Source organism: Pseudonaja textilis, chromosome 1 (genome assembly GCF_049901715.1).
Source record: "Pseudonaja textilis isolate UNSWEBS1 chromosome 1, rPseTex1.2, whole genome shotgun sequence".
Classification (NCBI taxonomy): domain Eukaryota; kingdom Metazoa; phylum Chordata; class Lepidosauria; order Squamata; family Elapidae; genus Pseudonaja; species Pseudonaja textilis.
Window position 1 is genome coordinate 7,061,725 of NC_141990.1, and position 24,806 is coordinate 7,086,530.

A 24,806-nucleotide genomic window follows, 5' to 3' on the forward strand; every position below is an offset into this window, starting at 1 on the left:
AAGAAGAAGAAGAAGAAGAGGAGGAGGAGGAGGAGGAGGAGGAGGAGGAGGAGGAGGAGGAGGAGGAGGAGGAGGAGGAAGAAGAAGAAGAAGAGGAGACGAAGGAGAAGGAGAAGAAACGCAAACAGAGCTCAGGGCAAGAAAAAATCCTCACCAGCAAGCAGGAAACGCAGTATCAAGTTCTGTTCCAAGCAGAATCAAACTTGCTATTTTTAGCTAATTTTGACAAGCAGGGCTGGAAAATGTCTTGGCAAGCCCATGGTGAACTGGATGAGCCCAGTTTGGTTCCAGTTCAGCATCAAATGGGTGAGAGGTGATTGCATGAGTCATCACCCTTGCTGAAGAACCGAACCGTATGACACAGTGGGAACGCAGGTAGTCCTTGACTTACAACAGTTACAACAGTTTGCTTAGTGACTGTTCGAAATTACAACAGCACTTTAAAAAGTGTTCCCCGACCCAAACCTTGTTCCAAGGAAACAAACACCAAACAGAGACAAAAGCAAAACCTTTTAGTGCTTCTCTGCAAATTCCGTTATGAGCCTTGCCAAGGTTGTGCAAGGCTGCCAAGAACACTAGATTAAGTTGCCAAGAAATATTCCAAACAAAAAGTCTTCAAACACAAACCATGATAGTCTGAACTTCCACAAGGCTTGAAGTGCAAGAATTTCTTTGCTTCCTGTAAAGAAGACCACCTCTGAGGGCTGACTTTTATCCCTTAAGGGAAGGGCCACCACCTTGCAGCCTTACTCCTTTGCTGCTGCGGCTGCTCTCTCCTTCGAGCAGCCCTGTGCTCATGCGCACTTGGCACGGGCTCCTCGGGGTCCTCTTCCTCACTGCTGCCAGCCTCCACAATCTCCGAAGCCAGCATTCCCCTCCCTGATGGTCCTGGCCCCATCCCTACATCACACGCAGGCCCCTCATCCGAGTCCTCGCTCTCCGAGACCTCAGCCATCCACACCTGTTGCTGGCGAACCACAACAAAAAGTGACCCATGACTGGTTTTCACACTTACGAGCATTTTAGCATCCCCGCGATCAAAACTCTTGGCAACCAACTTGCGTTTATGACGGTTGCAGTGTCCCGGGGGGAGTTAGGCGGTCCCCTTTGCGACCTTCTGACAAGCAAAGTCAACAGGGGAGCCTGATTCACTTAACCGTGTTGCTAACTTAACCCCCGCAGTGATTCACTTAACAACTGTGTCAAGAAAGGTCGTAAAATTACAGGGAGTCCAAGACTTACGACCAGTCACTTTGTGACTGTTCAGAGTACAGCAGACCTCCCCAAGGCTACTAATGATATAGATTTGTATTTCCAGCACACTCCTCACTCCGTTGCAGTCATGTGACCGCATTTTGGGCCCTCGGTGACCAGATTGTATTTACAGCTTTTGGCAGCTTTCCATGGTCATGACTACAATTTTATTTATTTATTAAATTTATATAGGCCGCCCATCTTACTATCAAGTTACTTTGGGCAACTTAAAGATAAAGGTAAAAGTTTCCCTTGCTCATCCATGCTAGTCGCTTCCGTCTCTAGAGGGTGGTGCTCATCACATTACAAAGCCGAAGAGCCAGCGCTGTCCGAAGACGTCTCCTTGTTCATGTGGTCGGCATGACTAAATGCCAAAGCTGCCCGGAACGCTCTTCCCTTCCCACCAAGGTGGTCCCTATTTTTCTATTTGCATTTATTTAACGTGCTTTCGAACTGCTCGGTTGGCAGAAGCTGGGACAAGTAATGGGAGCTCACTCCATTACCCAGTGCTAGGGATTCGAACCACCAAACTGCCAACCTTTCTGATTGACAAGCTCAGCGTCTTAGCCTCTTGGGCGACTTACATCATGATAAACTGGACAATATAAAATCTTTAGAACAATACATTCACAATGTTTTGGGGTTTTTTGCCCTCAAACCGGCATTTACTTCAGGTTTCTGGCAAAAGCTGCTACTGCAAACAATGGATTCACTTAATAGCTGTTGAGGTAATTCCCCGTTAGGAGAATGAGCGCATACAGGGAGATGTATTTGAGACAAGTATTTGAATAATACACACATAGCATACAGATACACTGTACAGTAAATGTAGGTTTTTACTTTCAGAAACGTTAAGCAAAGTTCAAACAATCAGTCCAAAGTCATTCACAGGCTAAATCAGTCAGTTTTCAGTCCAGGGATATTCCAATAACAAAGTCCAGTGTCAAAAACAGTTCAGTATCAGACTTACATTAAATCCAGGAATAGCAGTCAATTAGGAGTAATGGCAAAACTCTCCAACAGAAGGAGACAGAGACTCACTCACTTCTGAGACTAAGACTAAGACAACCCAGGTTTCTGGCTCCATCTTATGGCTGTTTGAGAAACCACACCCAATTACCATTTTTTCATTTTCTTAAAGATACAGTATTAAAATGTTTATCCTGGTTTATATATTTCCAACCCAAATAGCTGTTAGGTGATTTATATTCCTAACAATAGCATTTGCAGAATGACCACAGTGATTCGCTCAATGACTGCCACGATAAGGGTCATGTGATTGCATGCTTTATAACCGGCACAGAGTACTACAGGTAGTCCTGGAATGGCAACCAAAATAGATCCTAAAATGTTCACTGCTAAGCGAGATAGTGGTTCAGTGAATCGTCTCCCATTTTATGACTTTGTTGCCATGGCTGTTAAACGAATCACTACAATTATTAAACGAATCATCAGGTCATTAAAGCAAGGATGGATCAGTGAATGATCTTTAAGTTATTTCAACAAATTACCATTGGTAATTTCATCAATTGTGGCCTGAATCAGAATATTCTGGGAGAAATCTTTAAGTTGCTTTATTTTTTATTTTTATTTTATTAATTTGTCAATTGCTTACAAGATAATAGGTGTAAGTATAAACATAGTTATGACTTCATGGATACATATAAGAAAAATAAAAGAAACAATAGGACAGGGACGGTAGGCACGTTGGTGCACTTATGCACGCCCCCTACAGACCTCTTAGGAAAGGGGTGAGGTCAATAGTAGACAGTCTAAGGTTAAAGTTTTTGGGGTTTGGGGAAGAAACCACAGAGTCAGGTAGAGTATTCCAGACATTGACCACTCTGTTGCTGAAGTCGTATTTCCTGCAATCAAGTTTGGTGTGATTAACCTTGAGTTTGTATCTACTGTGTGCTCTTGTATTGTTATGGTTGAAACTGAAGTATTTATTGACAGGTAGGACATTACAATGTATGATTTTATATACTAAGATCGGACAGAAGGTGGCCTAGTTCTAGGTTTTCTAGGTCTAGAATTTCAAGTCTGGTAGCATAAGGTATTCTGCAATGAGTAGAGGAGTGGAGAACTCTTCTTGTGAAATATTTCTCGACTTTCTCTACTGTGTTAATATCAGATACATAATGTGGGTTCCAGACTGATGAGCTGTATTCAAGTCTTGGTCTAGCAAATGTTTTGTATGCTCTAGTTAGTAGTGTGATATTACCAGAGAAAAAGCTACGTAGGATTAGGTTAACAACTTTTAACGCCTTTTTGGCGTTGTAGTTACAGTGGGCTCCAGCACTTAGGTCATTAGAGATGAGTTCTCCAAGGTCCTTGACAGAGTTTGGATCATCAACAAGGTCTTGACTATTCAGCTTGTATTTTATTTTCTGATTATTTTCTTTTGCCAATATGTAAGACAGAGCATTTATTTGTTGAGATTTGAAGTTGCCATTTGTTTGACCAACGTTTCAATGTTTCAGTTTTTCAAAGAAATGAAATGAAAATGTTTCAATGTCCCTGAGGAAATGGTTTGCGTGTGGTTATCTCAAACAAAACAAAAAAACAAAAAACACCTCACACCTTTTATCGAATTTGGGGTAATTTGCACACATTTGGGAAACGCTGCTCTATGGCCTCCAGTTTCTCTTCTGAAGAATCAGAAGAGGAAATCTAATTTCTGAGAAAGAAAGAGGGGGAAGCCCACAAACAGTTAAGCAGTCAGCTGGAAACAGGCAAACTTGCACATACCAGCTAACATTTAAAAGTGTTGAGATTCTTTAAATGATTTTGGTTAAAAGCCATACTTTCTTTGGGGGCCTCACCTGGACAGTCAAATGCCTAAAGGTAAAGCCAAAGATTCCCTTCGCATATACATGCTAGTCGTTTCTGGCTCTAGGGGGGCGGTGCTCATCTCCATTACAAACCCAAGGACCCAACACTGTCCAAAGACGTCTCCGTGGTCACGTGGCCAGCATGACTAAAACGCTGAAGGTGCACAGAACGCGGTTCCCTTCCAACCAAAGGGGTCCCTGTTTTTTCTACTTGCATTTTTTTATGTGCTTTCGAACTGCTAGGTTGGCAGAAGCTGGGACAAGTAACGGGAGCTGACTCCGTTACGCGGCGCTAGGGAATCGAACCGCCGAACGGCCGACCTTTCTGGTCAACAAACTCAGCGACTGAGCCATAGCGTCCTTGTCAAATGCCTGGAGTGGTGTTTATCAACCTTGGCAACTTGAATGCCTCATGTCGGCTGAGGCATTCTGGAAGTCCACGTGTTTTCAAGTTGCCATGGTGTAGAAACAATGGTCTAGAGGAGGGGTCTCCACCCTTGGCAATTTTAAGCTTAGAGGACTTCAACTTCCAGAATTCTCCAGACAGCTTTTAAGCGAGTTTTTACGATCTCTCTTGCCACAGTTGTTAAGTGAATCATGGCAGTTGTTAAGTCAATCTCCATTAACTTTGCTTGTCGGAAGGACACTAAATGGGACGAGAGGATGCTGGGACCGTCAGAAATATAAATCCATTGCCAAGTTTGGTCATGTGACCATGGACATAATGCAATGGCCGTAAGTGTGAAAAATGGTCATTTTTTTGGAGTGCTGTTGTAATTTCGAATGGTCACTAACAAACTGTTGTAAGTTGAGGACTATCTATATTCTTGCTCAAAATCTGAACTGACTGCCTATGGTAAATCTGTGAAATGAAACACTGCAAACCCTTCCCCAGCATCAAAAATACACAGACGTGAGCTAACCCACTTCCTGACTTGCAGGAGGCAAAGAAGATAGAATAACAGAGTTGGAAGGGACCTTGGAGGTCTTCTAGTCCAACCCCCTGCTTGAGTAGGAAACAAGAAATAGCTTGACCCCTTCCTCCCCGTGGCAGCCCCTCAAATATTGGAAGACCGCTATCATGCCTCCCCTGGTCCTTCTCTTTACTAGACTAGCCAAGCCCAGTTCCTTGTATGTTTTAGTCTCCAGTCCCCTCATCATCCTGGTTGCTCTTCTCTGTACTTCTTCTAGAGTCTCAACATCTTTTTTATAATGTGGTGAACAAAACTGGATGCAGTTTAGTCTAGGTGTGGTCTTACTAAGTTGTTAAGTTGTTCCACTGAATAATTGGAGGTGTAGGCCCACACACAGAAACTAGAAGACGGTGAGTTCTAGTCCTGCCTTAGGCATGAAAGCCAGCTGGGTGAGTTTGGGCCAATCCCCAGGAGACGGTGAGTTCTAATCCCGCCTTAGGCATGAAAGCCAGCTGGATGACTTTGGGCCAATCACTAGCAGACTGTGAGTTCTAGTCCTGCCTTAGGCATGAAAGCAGCTGGGTGAGTTTGGGCCAATCAGTCTCTCTGAGCCAAACCCACCTCACAGGGTTGTTGCTGTAGGGAAAATAGAAGGGGACAGTACTGTATGTTTGATACCTGACGTTAATAATAAACTACAGATAGTCCTTGACTTACATTCCTTTAGTAACCATTTCAAGTTACAACAGCACTGAAAAAAGTCACTTATGACTGTTTTTCACACTTACGACCGTTGCAGTATCCCCATGGTCACGTGATCAAAATTTCGGACACTTGGCAACTGACTCGTATTTATGACGGTTGTAGTGTCCCGGGGTCATGGGATCCCTTTTGGCGATCTCCTGACAAGTCAACAGGGAAGCTGGATTGACTTTAACAACCGTGTTCCTAACATAACAACTGTGGTGACATAGGCCTACAGGAGAAGGTCCAAGCTTTCCAATGCTAAACAAACACTGGCACAATTAAATTCAGAGGCAGTTAGTTCTGTATGCTGAGTCAAAAGAGAAACTGCTCATTCCTGAACGAGACAACCGCACCCTCTAGTGTCTGTTAAAAACAAAACGAAGGAAAAAGTTTTGCTAAGAAAGGTGCACGTTTGAAACTCACGTTGAAGAAACGGTAAAATTTCCAACTCCTGTTGCATCCACTGTGGTCATAAGCCAAGAATTAGTATGTATCTACAATAGAAAGTCATGGATCAAGTGTTTTTAATCAAGGCGTATTTGGTCTAAAATTTCTGTTGCTAAGCAAGACAGTTGTTAAGTGAATCAGTGCAGTTTAAGTTAGCAAACACAGCTGTTGTGAATCTGGTTTCCAGTCGTAAGTGTGAAAAACTGTTAAAAGTTGCTTTTTTCAGCACCGTTTAACTTTGAACAGTCAATAAATGAACTGTTGTAACTTGAGGTCTACCTGTATAGCCAATATCTTTCCATGAAGAATTAAAGATATGAAAGCAGTTCTAATGAAACCCAACTTTCATGATGGCCACAAGGCCAGCAAGTAAGAAGAAAAATGAGATAAAAAAAATCTATCTATATATAAAAGTGAAATACCACTCACACATCATCACAAAATCTCCAGAATCGTAAAGCCTACAAACTTGAAATTTGGCAGGTATATTCCTCTTGGCTTCTAGGTGCTCAGAAAGGATTTTTCGAAATGAACATCAGAGCGTTAGTATTTTCTATATAACTATTATTAACACGCTCTGATGCTAAGGAGTTCTACTCCCCCTCCCCACCTGAAAAGAAATCTCTTCCAAATGCAAAACACCGGCAGAGGAGAGGAGTTTCGGTTTTAGTTTCACAGCACCAAGCAGCTTTTAGTACAGAACAGTTGAGCCAAGCCATGGCCAGCCTCCTTGCTGTCTCGTTCTTGCTCACACAGCAAATACTGTTTCACTTTCCAAACAGCCCTCAACTCTCTCTCACACTGACAGGACGCTAGCCAGATGAATACCGATGGATGCTGGTAGGCAGAGGCAGAATTTTTCCCCCTTATTTTCCACCCCAAAAACTAAGCCCCACCACATAGTCTTGTAGCAAAGCACGGGTAACAAGCTAGTAAAAATATAAAGCAAAAAAAAGGAGGAAATTAAACCTTTCAGAGGTATCAACAGCAAGGAACACATTTCACTGAAAGAGCCATCTGATTTTGTTTGAGGAAAAAAAAAATACTTATTTTTCTCTTTCAGCCCATTTTGCACAAGTGATGCATGAGGCGCTACTGATGAGGTTTCCTCTATTTTGAACTGTTACCCTCCTGACAGCAAATGGCCACGATCCAAAACCAACCACGGCATTCGATTCCAAAGAAGCAAAAAATAGTTTTCCAGATAACGAAAGTGAAAAAAGGAAGATGCCGACTCCTGTGGTTTGGCTCCTGCCCTGCACCAAACCGTAAAATCGTTTGCATGCTTTTGGCAAGGCGCACTGGCGAGAACACAGCCACTGTAATGAATTTTAACCTAGAACTCCCAAGCATGTGTTAACCAGGCGCAAAGCAACAGACCAGGAAGATGGAAACAGAAAGATTGGAAGACGGGGGTTTTCAGGCACAGATTCAACCTGGGAATTTGGATTGTTTGGAACCACAACCGGGGAAGTTCTAACCAACTTTGTCGTGTTTGGCTTCTCGGTTAGTTGGTTGGTTGGCTGGCGGGCTGAGGTGTTGATGTGTTGGTTTGTTTATAAAATGTATAGGCCATCCCATCTTACCTCAAGATAACTCTCAGCAGCTTAGTCATAAAAACGGTATAAACTGTATAAACTAAAAACATTCTTTGGTCTTCCAGCCCATGATTGGATGAAGAAACTGTGGTAAGGCATTTTATATATACTTTTCAATAGAAGAGAGTTGTCCCAAAGGCGCTTTTTTTTTCAAGAGGCAACTGGACTTTCTGGTTTTTCTTTGAAGAGGTTTCGCTTCTCATCCAAGAAGCTTCTTCAGCACTGACTGGACGGTGGGGAATGGAAGGATTTATACTCCTTTTTATTTATTCATTCATTCATTCATTCCCTTCCATTCCCCACCATCCAGTCAGAACTGAAGAAGCTTCTTGGATGAGAAGTGAAACGTCTTCAAAGAAAAACCAAGAAAGTCCAGTTGCCTCTTGAAAAAGACCTTTGGGACAACCATGACCTGGAGGACTGAGAATCTCCATAGACAATAGAAGAGATATTTGTAGCTCAGGGTTGAACTGTGGGATCTTTGATGCACTCTGAGCTTGGTGGTTTTCTTGCAGGACGTTTCATTACCCAACTAGGTAACATCATCAGTGCTACTGCTGATGTTTCATTACCAAACTAGGTAATATCACCAAGTGCCACTGTGTGAAGGGTCTTCATGACCCCCTGAAAGTTCATGTTCCAGAATGAGCAGCATCCTAAACTAGTGTTTTTCAACCTTAGCTATTTTAAGACATGTGGATTTCAACTCCCAGAATTCCCTAGTCAGCATAGCATGGCTGGGGAATTCTGGGAGTTGAAGTCCACACATCTTAAAGTGGCTCAGTTGAGAAACGTTGTCCTAAGGATATTTGTGGGTAGATACGAGTCCAGTTCTCCAGGTATCCTGAAAGGAAAAAAGCTGCCAGGAATCCAAGCATCTAATTTGGCTCATAATATTGTGGGAAGCCAACCACTGTGTTTTGTAAGCCACTATTCATAGTTTAGCTTAACGTATGAACTCATCTGACTACAGTGGATCCAACAAGCCGAGATTAAGGAAAATCCAGTCATAGGATACCTGGCCATATCTCCTTCTTAAGTAACACATTGTACAGGTAGTCCTTGACTTACATTTGAGCCCAAAATTTCTGTTGCTAAGTAAAACATTTGTTAAATGAGCTTTGCTCCATTTTATGACCTTTCTTGCCACAGTGAAGTGAACGTTGCAGTTAAGTTAGTAACACGGTTATGAAGTAAATCTGGCTTCCTCGATGACTTTGCTTGTCAGAAGGTTGCAAAAGGTGATTATGTGACCCTGGGAGATTGCAACCGTCCTAAGTACATGGCAGTTGCCAAGCATTTCAATTTTGATCACAGGAGCATGGGGATACTGCAATGGCTGTGTGAAAAAAACAGTCGTAAGTCACTTTTTCAGCGCTGTTGTGATTTTGAACAGTCACTATATAAGCTGTTGTAAATCGAGGACTACCTCTATATTCTGCCCTCTAACTTTATTCTTAAACCAGGACAATTAGATGCTTAATTTCTGTAATTGCTTCAGTACTATTTTGATTAAGTTTAAACTCAATTATCTGTTGAATTTAAACTCCTCTCATCCAAATCTATTTTCCTCTTGCCTGCCACAGTGAGATAGATCATGCAAATGTGCTTATTTTCCTCAATTTCCCCCCCAAAAAATTTAGTGAAAAATCTCAACCTTTGAAAATGTTAAACTTACCAAGTAGAGCAGAAAGGTGTGAAGACCAGTTCCAAGCCCCACTGAGGACAGGATGCCTAACCCGGCCCAATAGGCGCACCACAAAAGCCTTTTTTCCATATACTGCACATACTGAGGAAGAAGCAAAATAAAAATAAAAATAAATTCATCAACGGTCTAAAGCAAGGGTCTCCAACCTTAGCAACTTTACGACTTGTTGGACTTCAACTCCCAGAACTCCTCGGCTATGATTCGGCTGAGGAATTCTGGGAGTTGAAGTCCACAAGTCGAAAGTTGTTAAGGTTGGAAAGCCCCCGGTCTAAAGAAAACACGTCCTAGTGATTAGAATGCAGTATTGCAGGCCGACTCTGCCCCCTGCCGGAAGTTCGATCCTGACCAGCTCAAGGTTGACTCAAGCCTTCCATCCTTTCGAGGTTGGTAAGATGAGAACTCAGATTGTTGGGGCCAAGATCCTTACTCTGTAAACCGCTTAGAGAGGGCGGTAAAGTACTTTGAAGTGGTATATAAATCTAAGCGCTATTGCTGCTGCTATTGGCAGAGATCCATGAAGCTTGGTTAGCCTCAGCTTACGTCAGCCTCTGTAGCTTCCAAAGGTAGGGCGGGGAGGCGGATTGTTTTAATTCAAGTTCGGATTAGATGTCTCTTTCTCGTACCTACCCTCCTTTCAAAACAACCTACTTCTTCGCCGGCTTAGAGGCAGATAAGAGAAACCTTATCCCTCTCATCCCGAATTAGAAGCTTAAGAAAACGAACAGCGGCCTCATTCTAATTCAAGAATCTCCAGAGTAAGTGGGACAGACGCTAGGTTGTTTTCTGGACTTCGGGAAAAGCTGATAAATAGTTATAGCTTTTGCTTCTTTAAAAAAGAAAAAGTGTACGGTAGCAATACAAAAGAATGTTCGTAGTCACGGCTAAACTATAGGGTCCTTGGTGCTGTCTGAGCTTCGTTGGATTTTTTTTGTAGACCTTTCATTACCTAGCTAGGTAACATCATCAGTGCCAGAAGGGTGTGGGATGGCAGAGAGGAGGAGGATGAGCAGGAAGGACTATGTGGTCCATGGTGCTCTCTGAGCTTGGTTGTTTTCTTGCAGATGTTTCATCACCCAACTATGTAACATCATCAGTGCTTAGAAGGGAGTTTCCTCTCTTTTTATATATTAGTGGCTTGCCCTGCCCTTTCAGTGTTTGTGGGAGTGTTTTGGTGGTTCCTTGATTAAGCTGTTGTTTACTCGCTGATTATTTGTCTGAGTTCATAGTTCCTTGATTTGGTGTTGTTTACAGCCTGGTTGTTGATCTAGTGTTAATCGCAGTGTTACCACCGAGAACACTCTCACCAAATGAGAGCAATCCTCACTCCCTTCTAGTACTGAAGATGTTACCTAGTTGGGTAATGAAACACCCAGAAGAAAACAACCGAGTTCAGAGAGCAACCAAAGGACCCCAAAGTGTACACTACTTGTTAGCAGCAACCTACTAAGCATATGAAGTCTAGTAGTCGATTAAGATATGAGAGGTAATATGGGACAATGGTTAAAATGCTGGACTAATATCTGATAAATCCAGGGATATAAGAATCTCCTTGTACAGCGATTCCATCTATAGTAGGATTCCCCAACCTTTTTGGCTTTACGGACTGATGGGGGGGTGGGGTGGAGAGGGGATTGTTTTGCACAAGCAGTGTGCACACGGGCCTGCTGCTCATACAAATGGAGCATGCATGTATGTATGTGCCTCTTGCTGCTTACACGTGCGCTCACCCGCCACTTCGGCAGCCCAGTTCTGAATGGCTCAAGATCCGGTAGTGGGCCGCAGCCCGGGGGTTGGGGACCCCTGACCGATAGGGTTATTGCGAGGATAAAAGTGTCAGGGTCTCAAGTAACACAACCCCAAATGACACAACTCCGAGGCACAAGATCTCCTCTATTAGGGTATGTCAAATGGGCACAATTCCTTCTGGTTTTCCCCCCCAATTAGCAATAGCAATAGCAATTCACTTATTTTTAGTTTAGCTTAGTTTAGTTTACTCTATTGTCATTGCACTTCGTATGACAAAATTAAATGCCATTTTCTGTGTACATTATAACTATAAAGATAAAACACAAAGACACATCCTTCACACTCCACACACTGAATTGAAAATCCCTGATATTGCATTAATATTGCACTATACAGCAGAGTTCAACAGAGCTACTGCCCTGGGATAGAAGCTGTTTTTCAGCCTATTTGTCCTTGTTTTTATTATCCTGTACCGTCTGACAGATGGTAATAGTTCAAAAACAAGGGTTCCCAGGATGAGATGGATCTTTGAGAATGTTTTGAACTTTCTTAAGGCAGCGGGAGCTATAAAGCTCTTCCAAAGAGGGGAAGAGGGCAACCAATGATCTTCTAGGCAATGACGTTAACCCTCTGGAGTGCTGTCCTTGGCAAACCATACGCAGGTGCAATAAGTTAAAATGCTCTCTATGGTGCAGCGGTAGAAGGTCACCAGCAGTTTTTCATTCAGTTTTATGTAGTGCTTCATAATGCTTTACAGCCCTCTCTAAGCAGTTTACAGAGTCAGCATATGGCCCCCAACAATTTGGGTCTTCATTTTACTTTGTGACCTTGGAAGGATGGAAGGCTGAGTCAACCTTGAGCCTGGTGAGATTCAAAGTGCCAAATTGCAGGCAGCTGGCAGGCAGCAGAAGTAGCCTGCAATACTTCATTTTAACCACTGCGCCACCACAGCTCATTAAAAGCAAAAGTTTGTCACTTCCCCAGAGGCGTCAATCACATGGCCCAATCAGTACACAGTCCAGACATGAGATGGTACCAGTCTCCACCTCCCAAACCATCTACACACTTGACCTTGGTTCCCAAGGGAAAGAATATTACTTTGGCTGTAGCGCCCCAGCTATTTCTACACACACACCCCACTCCTTATCCCTCATCTCCAGTCTGTGTCAGCACTGAAGCTCTGAAGAAAGGAAAAAAAAAACCAGTAGAACAGAAAGATGGCCACCATCTAGCCAGCTTCAAGGTTGACAAAAAGAGGTTCGAAAGAATCTTTAAAGCTCTCATCTGGCTTGGTACCAATGTGCTATACTTACAGCTTGGATAAAAATAAAAAAAAACTAGGGAGAGAATATACGTAAACCCTTTGGGAATTCAGGAAAACACCGGATTAACGTTGCGCACGTACTTACCCGTTGATGGGCTCCTTCGATATAATACGTAGATGTAAGAATGGCAAGCAGCAGCAATAGGGACACCACTATCCTTCGGCGATGCCACAGTCTGAGGGAAAGGAAGAAAAACTGCTGTTACAATTGCAAGATCTGGAAAAAGGAGCGCAGATAGTCCTTGATTTGCAACTGTTCATTCAGCGACCATTCCAAGTTATAACAGCACCGGAAAAAGTGACTTCTGACTGGCCTTGCACTTACGACGACTGCAGCAATATTTTAATAATGCGATCAAAATTGAGGCACTGTACATAGCCATAGCAATAGCACTTACTTAATACCACTTTACAGCCCTCTGTAAGCGGTTTACAGAGTCAGTCTATTGCCCCCAACAATCTGGGTCCTCATTTTACCCATCTCAGGATAGAATGATAGCGTGGGCAAAAAACTTCGGCTACACAACAGAAGTAGATGAATCGCAGAAGTTGTGGGATAGGACCTATAAACTGACAATGTCAACCGCACACAAAGGAAACTTATCTAAAATGTTTTATAGATGGCACCTCACACCGGAGAGGCTGGCAAAGACGTTTAAAGACAAACCAGCTAAGTGTTGGAAATGCCACCAGATACCTGGGTCATATTATCATACGTGGTAGACATGCGTAGAGGCAAAAAAATACTGGACAAAAATACAAATGTAGTTGGAAAAGATGACAATGCAGCTTATTGACTTAAAACCAGAAATATTTTTGTTGGGGATGTTACCCAAATGCTCTTCAAGGGCAGCCCCATGTAGAGCACACTGCGATAATCTAACTGAGAGATGACCAGGGCATGAGGAACTGTGCGCGCTGGGGTCTCCCCATCCAGGTTTAAGGGCGCAACTGGTGCACAACACAAAATTGAGCAAAAGCCTTCCTAGCCACCACTGCTACTATGACACCTGCAGGAGTCATGAATATAGGAGAACCGACAGATTTTGCACCCAGGCTCTGTCTGGGGCCGTGCATCCACATCCAGAAACAAAGATGCTAAACAATGGAATCCTGAGGTCAAGATGGATTTTATTTAAATCAAGTCTATTTAAATCACGATTTAAATCACTAGCAAAAAGGCTTAATTTAAATCAACTCGGTTTAAATCATCATTTTTAAAGAGCCACTGTCATCTCTGTCCCACAGCAGCTCTTTATCTGACCAACTGTTGACTCCCTGACAGACCCTTTCACTTTAATGGGACAGCTGATGATGCGGCAGTGATCCAACAAGGTGAGGGATATGAAGGGCAGCAGGTGTGTGGATACCCACTAACAGGTGCTGCCATGATGGATCTAAAATAACAGGTGCTCTTTAAATGGTGCTCTTTAAGGATTCATTCTTGCTGGTAAGTTAGAATCTTTAATATTATTATCTGCAAACAAAATAAAGGTTTCCTATTTAGCTTGCAGATCTTGGATTCATTGAATGAGAATATATACAGCCTCCTGGTATGTAACTAAGCTCAATTTCATGCTGAATAAACTAAATTATTAGTGTATCTTAAATAGAAAACTCTCTTTAGATAGATTTTTACTCCAAAAGCATTTTATTAAAATAAATTTGATACAAATAAAAAGAAGATCCAATTTAAAATTTAAAAATCCGATTAAAAAAAAAACAAAACCCCATAGATTTTTACCCACCCTGCCTGAGGTTGTCCTAGTCTTTATGGGACATATACCAGGCACAGCTCCAGGGTCATCGTTGATAAAAGCATACGCTGCAAAGGACTTTCACCAGTGGAACTCAATGTTCTAGGGTAGGGCAAAAGACTGATAGTGTAAATGATTACCCTAATTATAAATAGATCGTTGATGGAGAAATGTCCTATATCTGGAAGAATCAAAGTGGCAACGAGCAGAAGACAAGACTATGGAACGTGATCTAGCGTGCCAGTTTCAGGAGCCTTTTTGCTAATTCTGTGGATGTCCCGAGTATTTAAACCTCATTCATTCAAAGGCTGGAAAGAGGAAGAGTCAGACGGGATTTAGCCTAACGGAAAATAGCTGATTTGGGGCCAAAGTCCTCTTTTAGCGGTTGGAATACAAGTTCCACATAATCCTGATCTTTGCCCAATGAAGAATTTTTTTTTAAAAAAACCACATTGTAATGTTAAAGTGAGAAGCATCTGATTCCCCCAAGCCAGCTAAGAAAAGGATGGATGGGGAAGACAGGAAAAAGGAAGAATTAAAAATAATAAATTTCTCTCTATATAAAAGCGAAAGACCACTCACACACCATCACAAAATCTCCAGAACCGTAAAGCCTACAAACTTGAAATTGGGCACGTATGTTCCTCTTGGCTTCTAGGTGATCCCAGGATATTTCAAAATGACCATCAGAGCATTAGTATTTCATATATATTTAACAGGCTCTGATGCTAAGGAGTTCTACTTCCCCTCCCCACCTGAAAAGAAATCTCTTTCAAATGTAAAACGCAAGCAGAGGAGTTTCAGTTTCAGATCAGCAATCAGCTTTAGTACAGAACAGTTGAGCTAAGCCACACCCAGGCTCCTTGCTGTCTCCTCCTTGCTCACACAGCAAAAACTGTTTCAATTTCCAAACAGCCCTCAACTCTCTCACACACTGACAGGACGCTAGCCAGATAAATACTGATTGGCTGATGGATGCTGGTACACAGAGGCAGAAATTTTTCCCCTTATTTTCCTCTCCAAAAACTAAGCCAGATGACATAGTTTTGTAGCGAAGCACGGGTATTGAGCTAGTAAATAAATAAAATAGCAAGCTTACAGGTTGTCCTTGATTTACAACAGTTCATTCAGTGTCTATTCAACATTGCAACAGTACTAACGAAGTGACTTACGGCCATTTTTCAAACTTACGACAGTTGCAGTATCCTCATGGTCATATATGTATTTTTGCTGGCTGCACCGTCTCAGGTTATGTGGTCACCATTTGTGACCTTCCCAGTTGGCTTTTGGCAAGCAAAATTAATGGGGGGGAGCCAGATTCGCTTAACGATGGCAGTGATTCATTTAACAACTGTAGTAAAAAAACAGTCATAACATTCTGAACAACTGTCTTGCTTAGCAACTGAAAATTTTGGCCCCCATCGTGGTTGCATGTTGAGAACTACCTATATAGGAAATATGGTTTTGAATTTATGAGATTAAAGTGCTTGGGGTCAAACTCCAGAACAGGTTTATCGTGAAAGAACTGGCTAGTCCATGATGAACAGTTAACTGTCATCTATACAGGTAGCCCTCGTTTTACGACTGTAACTGAGCCCCAAATTTCTGTTGCTAAGTGAGACACTTGTGAAGTGAGTTTTGGCCCATTTTACCACCTCTCTTGCCACAGTTGTTAAATGAATCACTGCGGTTCGTTAAGTTAGTAACCTGGTTGTTAAGTGAACCTGGCTTCCCCACTGACTTTGCGCTTCAGAAGGTTGTAGAATAGAATAGAATAGAATAGAATAGAATAGAATAGAACAGGAATAGAATAGAAATAGAATAGAATAGTAGAATGGAATAGAATAATAAAATAAAATAGAATAGAAGAATAGAATAGAATAGAATAGAATAGAATAGAATAGAATAGAATGGAATGGAATGGAATGGAATGGAATGGAATGGAACGTAACAGGAATAGAACAGAAATAGAATAGAATAGAATAGAATAGAATGGAATGGAATGGAATGGAATGGAACGTAACAGGAATAGAACAGAAATAGAATAGAATAGTAGAATGGAATAGAATAATAAAATAGAATAGAAGAATAGAATAGAATGGAATGGAATGGAATGGAACGGAACAGGAATAGAATAGAAATAGAAGTAATAGAATAGAATAGTAGAATGGAATAGAATAATAAAATAGAATAGAAGAATGGAATAGAATAGAATGGAATGGGAATAGAATAGGAATAGAATGTAGAATAGAATAGTAGAATGGAATAGAATAATAAAATAGAAGAGAAGAGAATAGAATGGAATGGGAATAGAATAGGAATAGAATGTAGAATAGAATAGTAGAATGGAATAGAATAATAGAATGGAATGGAATGGAATGGAATAGAATAGAATAGAATAGAATAGAATAGAATAGAATAGAATAGAATAGAATAGAATAACAGAGTTGGAAGGGACCCTGGAGTACTTCTAGTCCCAACTCCCTGCTTAAGCAGGAAACCCTCCACCCTTTCAGACAAACGGTATAGTTCCAAAGCATGCAAATTCAAGGAGATAAATAGGTACCTCTATGGTGGGAAGGTAACGGGTTATAAATACGAACAGTTGCCAGCCATTCTGTATTTTGTTCAAGATGATCATGGGCAGACGGCGAAGGTCCAAATTATGAAAAATGGTCGTAAGTCAAACTTTTCAGTGCTGTTGTAACTTTGAACTGTCACTAAAGGAACTGTTGTTGTAAGTTGAGGGCTGCCTGTACAGCTTCCAGTATAAGAAAGGACATTGAGTTCGAAAAGCTTAGAAACGATTCCGTGACATAGTTTACCAACCTAGTTTCCATTCTGTAGATCCCCAAATTATGATGAATTAAAAAGATGGAAAAAACAAACCCATGACCTATAAAATAATCTAGGGCATTCCTCCCAATATGATGTCCTCCAGGTTTCTCAGGACATCAGAGGACTATAATCCAACCCAATTTAAAGTCTGCAAAAAAAAAAAAAAACAGCTCCGTTTTCGCTGGCAGAGGTAACCGTAGGCCGGTTGTTTCCTTCGCTGTTTCCAGGGTGGTCTCGCGGGCCAGAGATCTAAGCCCCCCATGGGCCAGCCCCTGGGTCTTGAGTTTGACCCCCTTGCTCAGCAGCTTGCAATGCCAGTCCTGTTCACCAGAAGTGCTTCCTGTATTATGTAAAAGGAAGAACATTTATCCAAATTCTTGAACTAACCGAGGCCTAGGAAATTTGGAATTGGGCAAGTGGAGAGAGCTGGAGGACCAGGGGAAGGAAGGGTATCTAGGTAGACAGAGGGAACAGTTTATGCCTTTCACCCAAGCGATGTTTTGTGCAGGGGTGGGCTTCAAAAATTTTAGCAAGAGGTTCTCTGGCTGGTTGCTGGGTGGGCATGGCCATGGTGGGCGTAGCCTAGTCGGCCTCCTGCACCACGGTGGGGAGAGGGGGACGTTTTTGCCCTCCCTGGGCTCTGGAGGCTTTTCTTGAGCCTCCAGGAAGGCAAAAATGGCGTCCCCAGACTCCGGAGGCTGGAAACAGGCCCGTTTTCACGGCTTCCTAAACTTCCATGAGGCCCATTTTTCCATGAGCCTCCAGGCAGGCCGTGTCCTTACCTGCACCTAAAATGGACCACCTGGACAGGGGTGGGATTCAAATTTTTTAACAACCAGTTCTGTGGGTGTGGCTTAGTTTGATGGGCGTGGCTTGGTGGTCATGTGACTGGGTGGGCGTGGCTTGTGACTAGGTCATGTGGCTATATATTCATTAATCACCTATCCATTAAATGTGACTGGCTGGGCGTGGCCAACTCAACATCACTCACATCGAGGCATGCATCTCCTCGCCTGGCCTCTCGTGACTGTGGGGATGCTGCAACAGTCGTAAGTGTGAAAAAGGGTCATAAGTCACTTTTTTCAGTGCCATTGGAACTTTGAATGGTCACTCCACACAACCAAAGTACCAGCAAAGGAGGGGAAAAAAACTCCAGAGACATTCCTGAGACAGGAAGTCTAGTCCTGGCAAGAATGTAATAAGGGTTAACAGAGAGGCGGTTTCTGTAAGCAACACCAGAATGTTTCCTTCCTGCCTTCCTTACAGGATTAGCCCAGTAATTTCTTCTAACAACTGGTTCTCCGAACTGCTTAGAATGTTAACAACCGGTTCTAGCGAATAGGTGCGAACCTGTAGAATCCCACCCCTGTGCATGGGGATTCCGGGGAGGGGAGGGGCAGGGTAGGCGGGGCCAGCCAGGAGTGGGATTTGGGAGTTCTCCAAACTGTGCAGAAGCTTAACTAGGGGCTCTCCTGAACCCCTGCGAGCCCCCAGCAGCCCTACCCTTGGTTTTGTGCCCACACTTCCTTTGGGGATGGGTTTCCTTCTCTCCCGGACTTACTTGATGGTCCACTCTTTCGTGTTTATTAAAGTTTCCAGGAAGAAATACTGCAAGGTAAGAATCGGTTTTCCCCAGAGGACGATACTCTGACGTGCTTCTCGTTCTTTCTGCCTTGGGTCACTCGACAAAGAAGGCTCTGGAAAAGGAGAAATGGGAGAGAATGTTATCCTCGGCTTACAACTGTTTGTTTAGTGACCGTTCCAAGTTACAATGGCCCTGAAAAATGCGACTTATGACCATCTTTCGCAGTTACGGCCATTGAACCATCTCCGTGCTCATGTGATTTACATTTGCATGCTTGGCAAAGTGACTCATATTTATGACGGTTGCAGTGTCCCGGGGTCATGCGATCCCCTTTTGCGACAAAGTCAAGGGGGAAGCCAAAATCACTTAACAATCGTGTTACTAATTTAAGAACTGCAGCGATTCACTTACCAAAAGTGGTGAGAAAAGCCATTAAATGGGGCAAAGGTTTTATCCCAAGACTGTGGGAATGTTGCATAAATGGCTGTAAGTCACCTTTTTCAGTGCAGCTGTAAGTTTGGCCACTAAACAAATTGTTGTAAGTTGAGGACTACCTGTGAACACATTGTAGAAATAATTCTCAACTTACAATTCATTTAGTGACCATTGAAAAAAGCAACTTATGACCATTTTTCACATTTACAACCATTGCTGCATTCCCATGGTCATGCAATCAAAATAGAATAGAATAGAATTCTTTATTGGCCAAGTGTGATTGGACACACAAGGAATTTGTCTTGTACTCTCAGGATACATAAAAGAAAAGATAAATTCATCAAGAGTCAAGAATCATCAGGTACAACACTTAATGATAGTCATAGGGTACAATCAACAATCAAATCATACTAGGAAACAATCGATATAAATCGTAAGGATACAAGCGACAAAGTTACAGTCATACAGTCATAAGTGGGAGGGGATGGGTGATCAGGAGTGATGAGAAGATTAATAGTAATAGTAGTGCAGACTTTGTAAATAGTTGGACAGTGTTGAGGGAATTATTTTTTAGCAGAGTGATGGCGTTCGGGGAAAAACTGTCCTTGTGTCTAGTTGTTCTGGTGTGCAGGGCTCTATAGCATCGTTTTGAGGGAAGGAGTTGAAACAGTTTATGTCCGGGATGTGAGGAGTCTGTAAATATTTTCACAGCCCTCTTTTTGACTCGTGTAGTATACAGGTCCTCCATGGAAGGCAGGTTGGTAGCCATTGTTTTTTCTGCCGTCCTAATTATCCTCTGAAGTCTGTGTCTGTCCTGTTGGGTTGCAGAACCAAACCAGTTATCGAGGTGCAGATGATAGACATCACACTTGACGAAATTCATCACACTTAACAAAGTGACTCATATTTATGACAGTCCCAGGGTCATGTGATCCCCTTTTGCGATGGTCTGACAAGCAAAGTCAATGGTGGAACCAGATTTACTTAACAACCGGGTTGCTAACTGAACAACTGCGGGGATTCGCTTCACAACTGGGGCAAGGAAGTTTGTAATATGGGGCCAAACTCCCTTCAGAAATATCTCGCTTAGCAATGGAAATGTTGGGCTTGATTGTGGTCCTAAGTCGAGGACTACTGTCCTTGTTTCGTTCTGCAGGAATGATTGTTACTGACCCACCGTACCTAGAAACCTTCCGTTGTGGTGTTCTTTGCTCATCGCAGTGCGTCTCAAGTCAAAACTTCTTCCATTCTCTGCCATCTCATAGGCCAGTCACTTCGTGGTGCCTAATATCAAAATTAAAACACAATCACCAACCAGAATTATGGATGTAGAAATCAGCTTGAAGACAAAAAGGCCCATTTCGGTAACCCAGGAACAGTTACAGAAATTGGGAATATCTAGTGCAATTGAAAACAAGGACGAGGAGGGACAGGATAGCAACCTTAAAATATTTGAGACTCTTTTAGAAAGAGTACAGAGAAGAGCAACAAAGAGGATTAGGGGACTTGGAGGCTAAAACATAGGAAGAACAGTTGCAGTAGTATAAATGAAAAGGAGGAATGATAATTATCTTAAAATACTTGAGACTCTAGAACAGGGTTCTCCAAAGTTGGCAACTTTTAAGACTTGTGGACTTCAACCCCCAGCATTTATACCAGGGATCTCCAAACTTGGCAGTTTCTGGCTGAGGAATTCTGGGAGTTGAAGTCCACAAGTCTTAAAACTGCCAACTTTGGAGGCCTCTGCTCTAGGAAAGAGTGGAGAGAAGAGAAACGAAGATGATTAGGGGACTGGAGGCTAAAACATACGAAGAACGGGTGCTGGAATTGGGCATGTCTAGTAGAAATGAAAAGAAGGACGAGGTCGGACATGACAGCAGTGTTAAAATATGTGAGGGGGTCTTACAAAGAAGAAAGGTGGGTCAAACTATTTTCCAAAGCACCAAACGGCAGGGCAAGAAAAAATGGAAACCAACCAAGGAGAGAAGTCACCTAGAACTGTGGAATAATTTCCTAATGGTTGTCCCAAAGGTGCTATTTTTTTTTTTCAGGAGGCAACTGGACTTTTCTGGGTTTTTTTTCTTTGAAGGCGTTTCGCTTCTCATCCAGGAAGCTTCTTCAGTTCTGACTGAAGGGTCGAGAACGGAAGGACTTATACTCCTTGCAGACAGCTGGTCGTTATTGAAAGGGACATAAATCTGCAAGGAATATAAATCTTTCCATTCCCCAACCTCCAGTCAGACCAGCTGTCTGCAAGGAGTATAAAGGAGTATAAGAAGCTTCTTGGATGAGTAGCGAAATGTCTTCAAAGAAAAACCAGAAAGTCCAGTTGCCTTTTGAAAAAAGCACCTTTGGGACAACCGTGGCCTGGAGGACTGAGCAGCTCCATAGACATTTACTAATGGTGAGAGCAATTAACTATTCACCCTGTGCAACCCTCTGACAAGTGAAATGGGAAAGCCAGATGCCCTTAACAACTGTGTGTTATTAACTTAACCACTGCACGGATTTGCTTAACAAACGTGGCAAAGAATAGCCATAACATGTAACCGCCCTGCTACTTAGCAATGGAAATCTGGGGCTGAATTGGGTCATAAGTCGAGGACTACCAGTACAGGGCTCTGTTTCATTCATCCATACAAAGAAGAACCGCCTAATATAAAGCCAAAAAAAAAAAAAAATGACTGGGGGAAGAGAGCTGGGAAGAGCTCTAGTGGCGCAGAGGTTAGAGTGCAGTACTGCAGGCTACTTCTGCTACCTGCCGGCTGCCTGCAATTTGGCCGTTCGAATCTCACCAGGCTCAAGGTTGACTCAGCCTTCCGTCCTTCCGAGGTGGGTAAAATGAGGACCCAGATTGTTGGGGGCAATAGAGGCTGACTCTGTAAACTGCTTAGAAAGGGCTGAAAAGCACGGTGAAGCAGTATATAAGTGTAAGTGCTTACATGCCGCTTATATTGGTATTGCAGGCAAAGTCTGCCCACTGCCAGGAGTTCGATCCTGACCCGCTCAAAGTTGACTCAGCCTTCCATCCTTCCGAAGTGGGTAAAATGAGGACCCAGATTGTTGGGGGCAATATCTCAGCCACCCCCCTCCTTGTCTCTTGGCCTGGGGCTGTTTACATTCATGGGTCGGACGCCTCTGTCTACAAGGCGTTCTTTGTCACCCATATCAAAATATCAACAATGCTCCATTGAGCATTGGCGCATCGCATCGTTTTTCTGTTGGACGGTGCGCTTTCCAAATGAGGAGAGCGTGCTTTGCAATTGCGGTCTTGTGGCACGGCACACCAGCCGGCTTTGGTATCCAGAACCTTTAACCCGTGATGTCCTCCTTATGACGTTTCAAACAGATGGCAGTTGGCGGAAAGGAAGGTTGAAATAGGACACAATAGGCTGTCTTCAAATGTCTGAATGGGACTTTAGGGCTGTCCCACTGTGGAGACCATGAGGGTGAAAAACAGTCCCAAGTCACTTTTTTCAGTGCCATTGTAGCTTCAAACGGTCACTAAACGGATGAAGGTAAATTGAGGACTACCAGTCTATATATTTAGAATCTATAGACTTCTAAAATTCTCCTCTTGGTCTAGGTCACGGGTGCCAAACTCCAGGCCCTGTGGGGTGCTTAGATCTGGCCTGGAAATAACAAAGGACCAGCCCGCAGTGCCTCTGCTAGTGAAAATGGAGCTTGTGGGGGTGGGTGGGTTCTGTGGATTCCCCCCTGCACCCCAATTTCAGCCTGGACAGCCTCCTGCAGCCATCTGCTAGCAAAAACAGAGCTTGGGAGGAGCTGCGTGCTGTTTCGGTTGTCAGAGGGCTATCCAAACAAACTAAAAACAAAGAAGGAGAAATATTCCCCCTTTTGCATTTGAGCATGCAAGAAGGGACAGGAAAGGAGAAAGGGAAAGAGGAAAGACAAAGAAAAAGATGGGAAGATAGCAAGGAAGGAAAAATAAGGAAAGAGGGGAAGGAAGAAGAAGACGAAAGGAAAAAGAAGAGAAGGAAGGAAGGAAGGAAGGAAGGAAGGAAGGAAGGAAGGAAGGAAGGAAGGAAGGAAGGAAGGAAGGAAGGAGTCAACTCATAAAATATTTCTATGGTCTTTTTAGAGTTGCCAACAGAAAGGGAGGGGGAAGTAGTGGGCAACTTGCATTCCATAAATGTTTTCAAAGATAGTTTCTAGGTGACTGAAGTTTCTGCCGTGCAAAATTCTAACTGGAGAGCATGATTGATGACTCTGGGCTATGGATGTGTCCCATTGGAGAATAGGAATTCTGATACATCCAGGGGGTGGGGGGAAACCAGGGTCAAGGGTGACAATGAATGATGGGTCTCAGAGTCGGCTACACCCAGGCGCATGTTTACTCCGAATAAATCTTCTTAAAGTTTTGAAAATTCGGCTACAGCCTCATGATTTAAAGTGGGATAACTACTGGCGTCCTGACCGAAGGACGGAAGGAAGGAAGTTTTATAATGAGGGAGGGTCTGAGGGAAGTCCTGCCTTAGCACTTGGCCACCACAGGTGCCCCCCGACATGAATGACATCTAGCTGGCCACATCCACCCCGGCCCCCTTTCCCGTCCAAGAAGGGACAGGAAAAAAGAAAGGGAAAGAGGAAAGAAAAAAGAAAAAGAAGGGAGGATGGGAAGAGAGCAAGGAAGGAAAAATAAGGAAAGAGGGGAAAGAAGAAGAAAGAGGAGAGGAAGAGCTTTGGTGGTGCAGTGGTTAGAGTGCTGCACTGCAGACCACTTCTGCTAACTATCAGCTGCTTGCAATTTGGCAGTTCAAATCCCACCAGGCTCAAGGTTGACTCAGCCTCCCATCCTTCCGAGGTGGGTAAAATGAGGACTCAGATTGTTGGGGGCAAGAGGCTGACTCTGTAAAAACCACTTAAAGAGGGCTGCGAAGCACTATAAAGCAGTATATAAGTCTAAGTACTATTTGCTATTGCTAAGGAAGGAAGCTTCCAAATTTTGATCACGTGACTGTGGGGATGCTGCAATGGTGGTACATGTGAAAGATGGTCATGAGTCATTTTTTTTCCTGTGCCTTTGTGACTTTGAACGGTCACTAAATGAACTGCCGTAAGTCGAGGACTCCCTGTACATCTCTGAACAGCGCCCTGAATTTTTAAGAACTTTTCCAATGGTCTTCCATTTACTTTCTGACAAGCGAAGTCAATGGGGAAACCAGATTCACTCGCCCATCGTGTTACTCACTTCACAAGGGCAGAGATTCGCTTAGCAAGAGAGGTCGTAAAATGGGAGAGAACGCACGCTTAACAACTGTCTTTCTTAGCATCTGATATTTCGGCCTCCGTTGGGGTCACTGAGGACCATCTGTACATTAGAAGCTCTGCCCCTGTTGAAGGCACTGAGGAATCTGGTAAGGAAATAATCTCTGACAACCAAACTCAATGCATTACGTCTAGCATAATGTAATTAGTTGCGGCTCACACAACACACTATGCTTAAATTATAGCTTAGGAGCCACGTTGCTTAAGTACACACAGCGCATTAGCCAAACAAGACAGGCTGTGATTTAGTGCAATATAAATCTAGTTAGTGTGTGCTCTAGGGTACTGCTTTTCAGTTAAGGGCCGAGTTTATAAATGGACTATACTTTT

General features: G+C 43.1%; 1 protein-coding gene across 5 annotated transcripts in view; it reads right to left on the reverse strand.

The window, feature by feature from the left end:
* VMP1 (vacuole membrane protein 1) overlaps positions 1-24,806 on the reverse strand; it is a 143,561-nt gene that overhangs the window by 104,909 nt on the left and 13,846 nt on the right. For all 5 annotated transcript variants that reach the window (XM_087925147.1, XM_087925151.1, XM_026710161.2 and 2 more), the window contains exons 2-5: positions 20,370-20,471; positions 18,729-18,864; positions 12,658-12,748; positions 9,473-9,583 (exon numbers count right to left, since the gene is read on the reverse strand). In XM_087925147.1, the coding sequence (XP_087781273.1) occupies positions 9,473-9,583; positions 12,658-12,748; positions 18,729-18,864; positions 20,370-20,445 (414 nt within the window). In that variant the 5' untranslated portion in view covers positions 20,446-20,471. The remainder of the gene's footprint in view (positions 1-9,472; positions 9,584-12,657; positions 12,749-18,728; positions 18,865-20,369; positions 20,472-24,806) is intronic.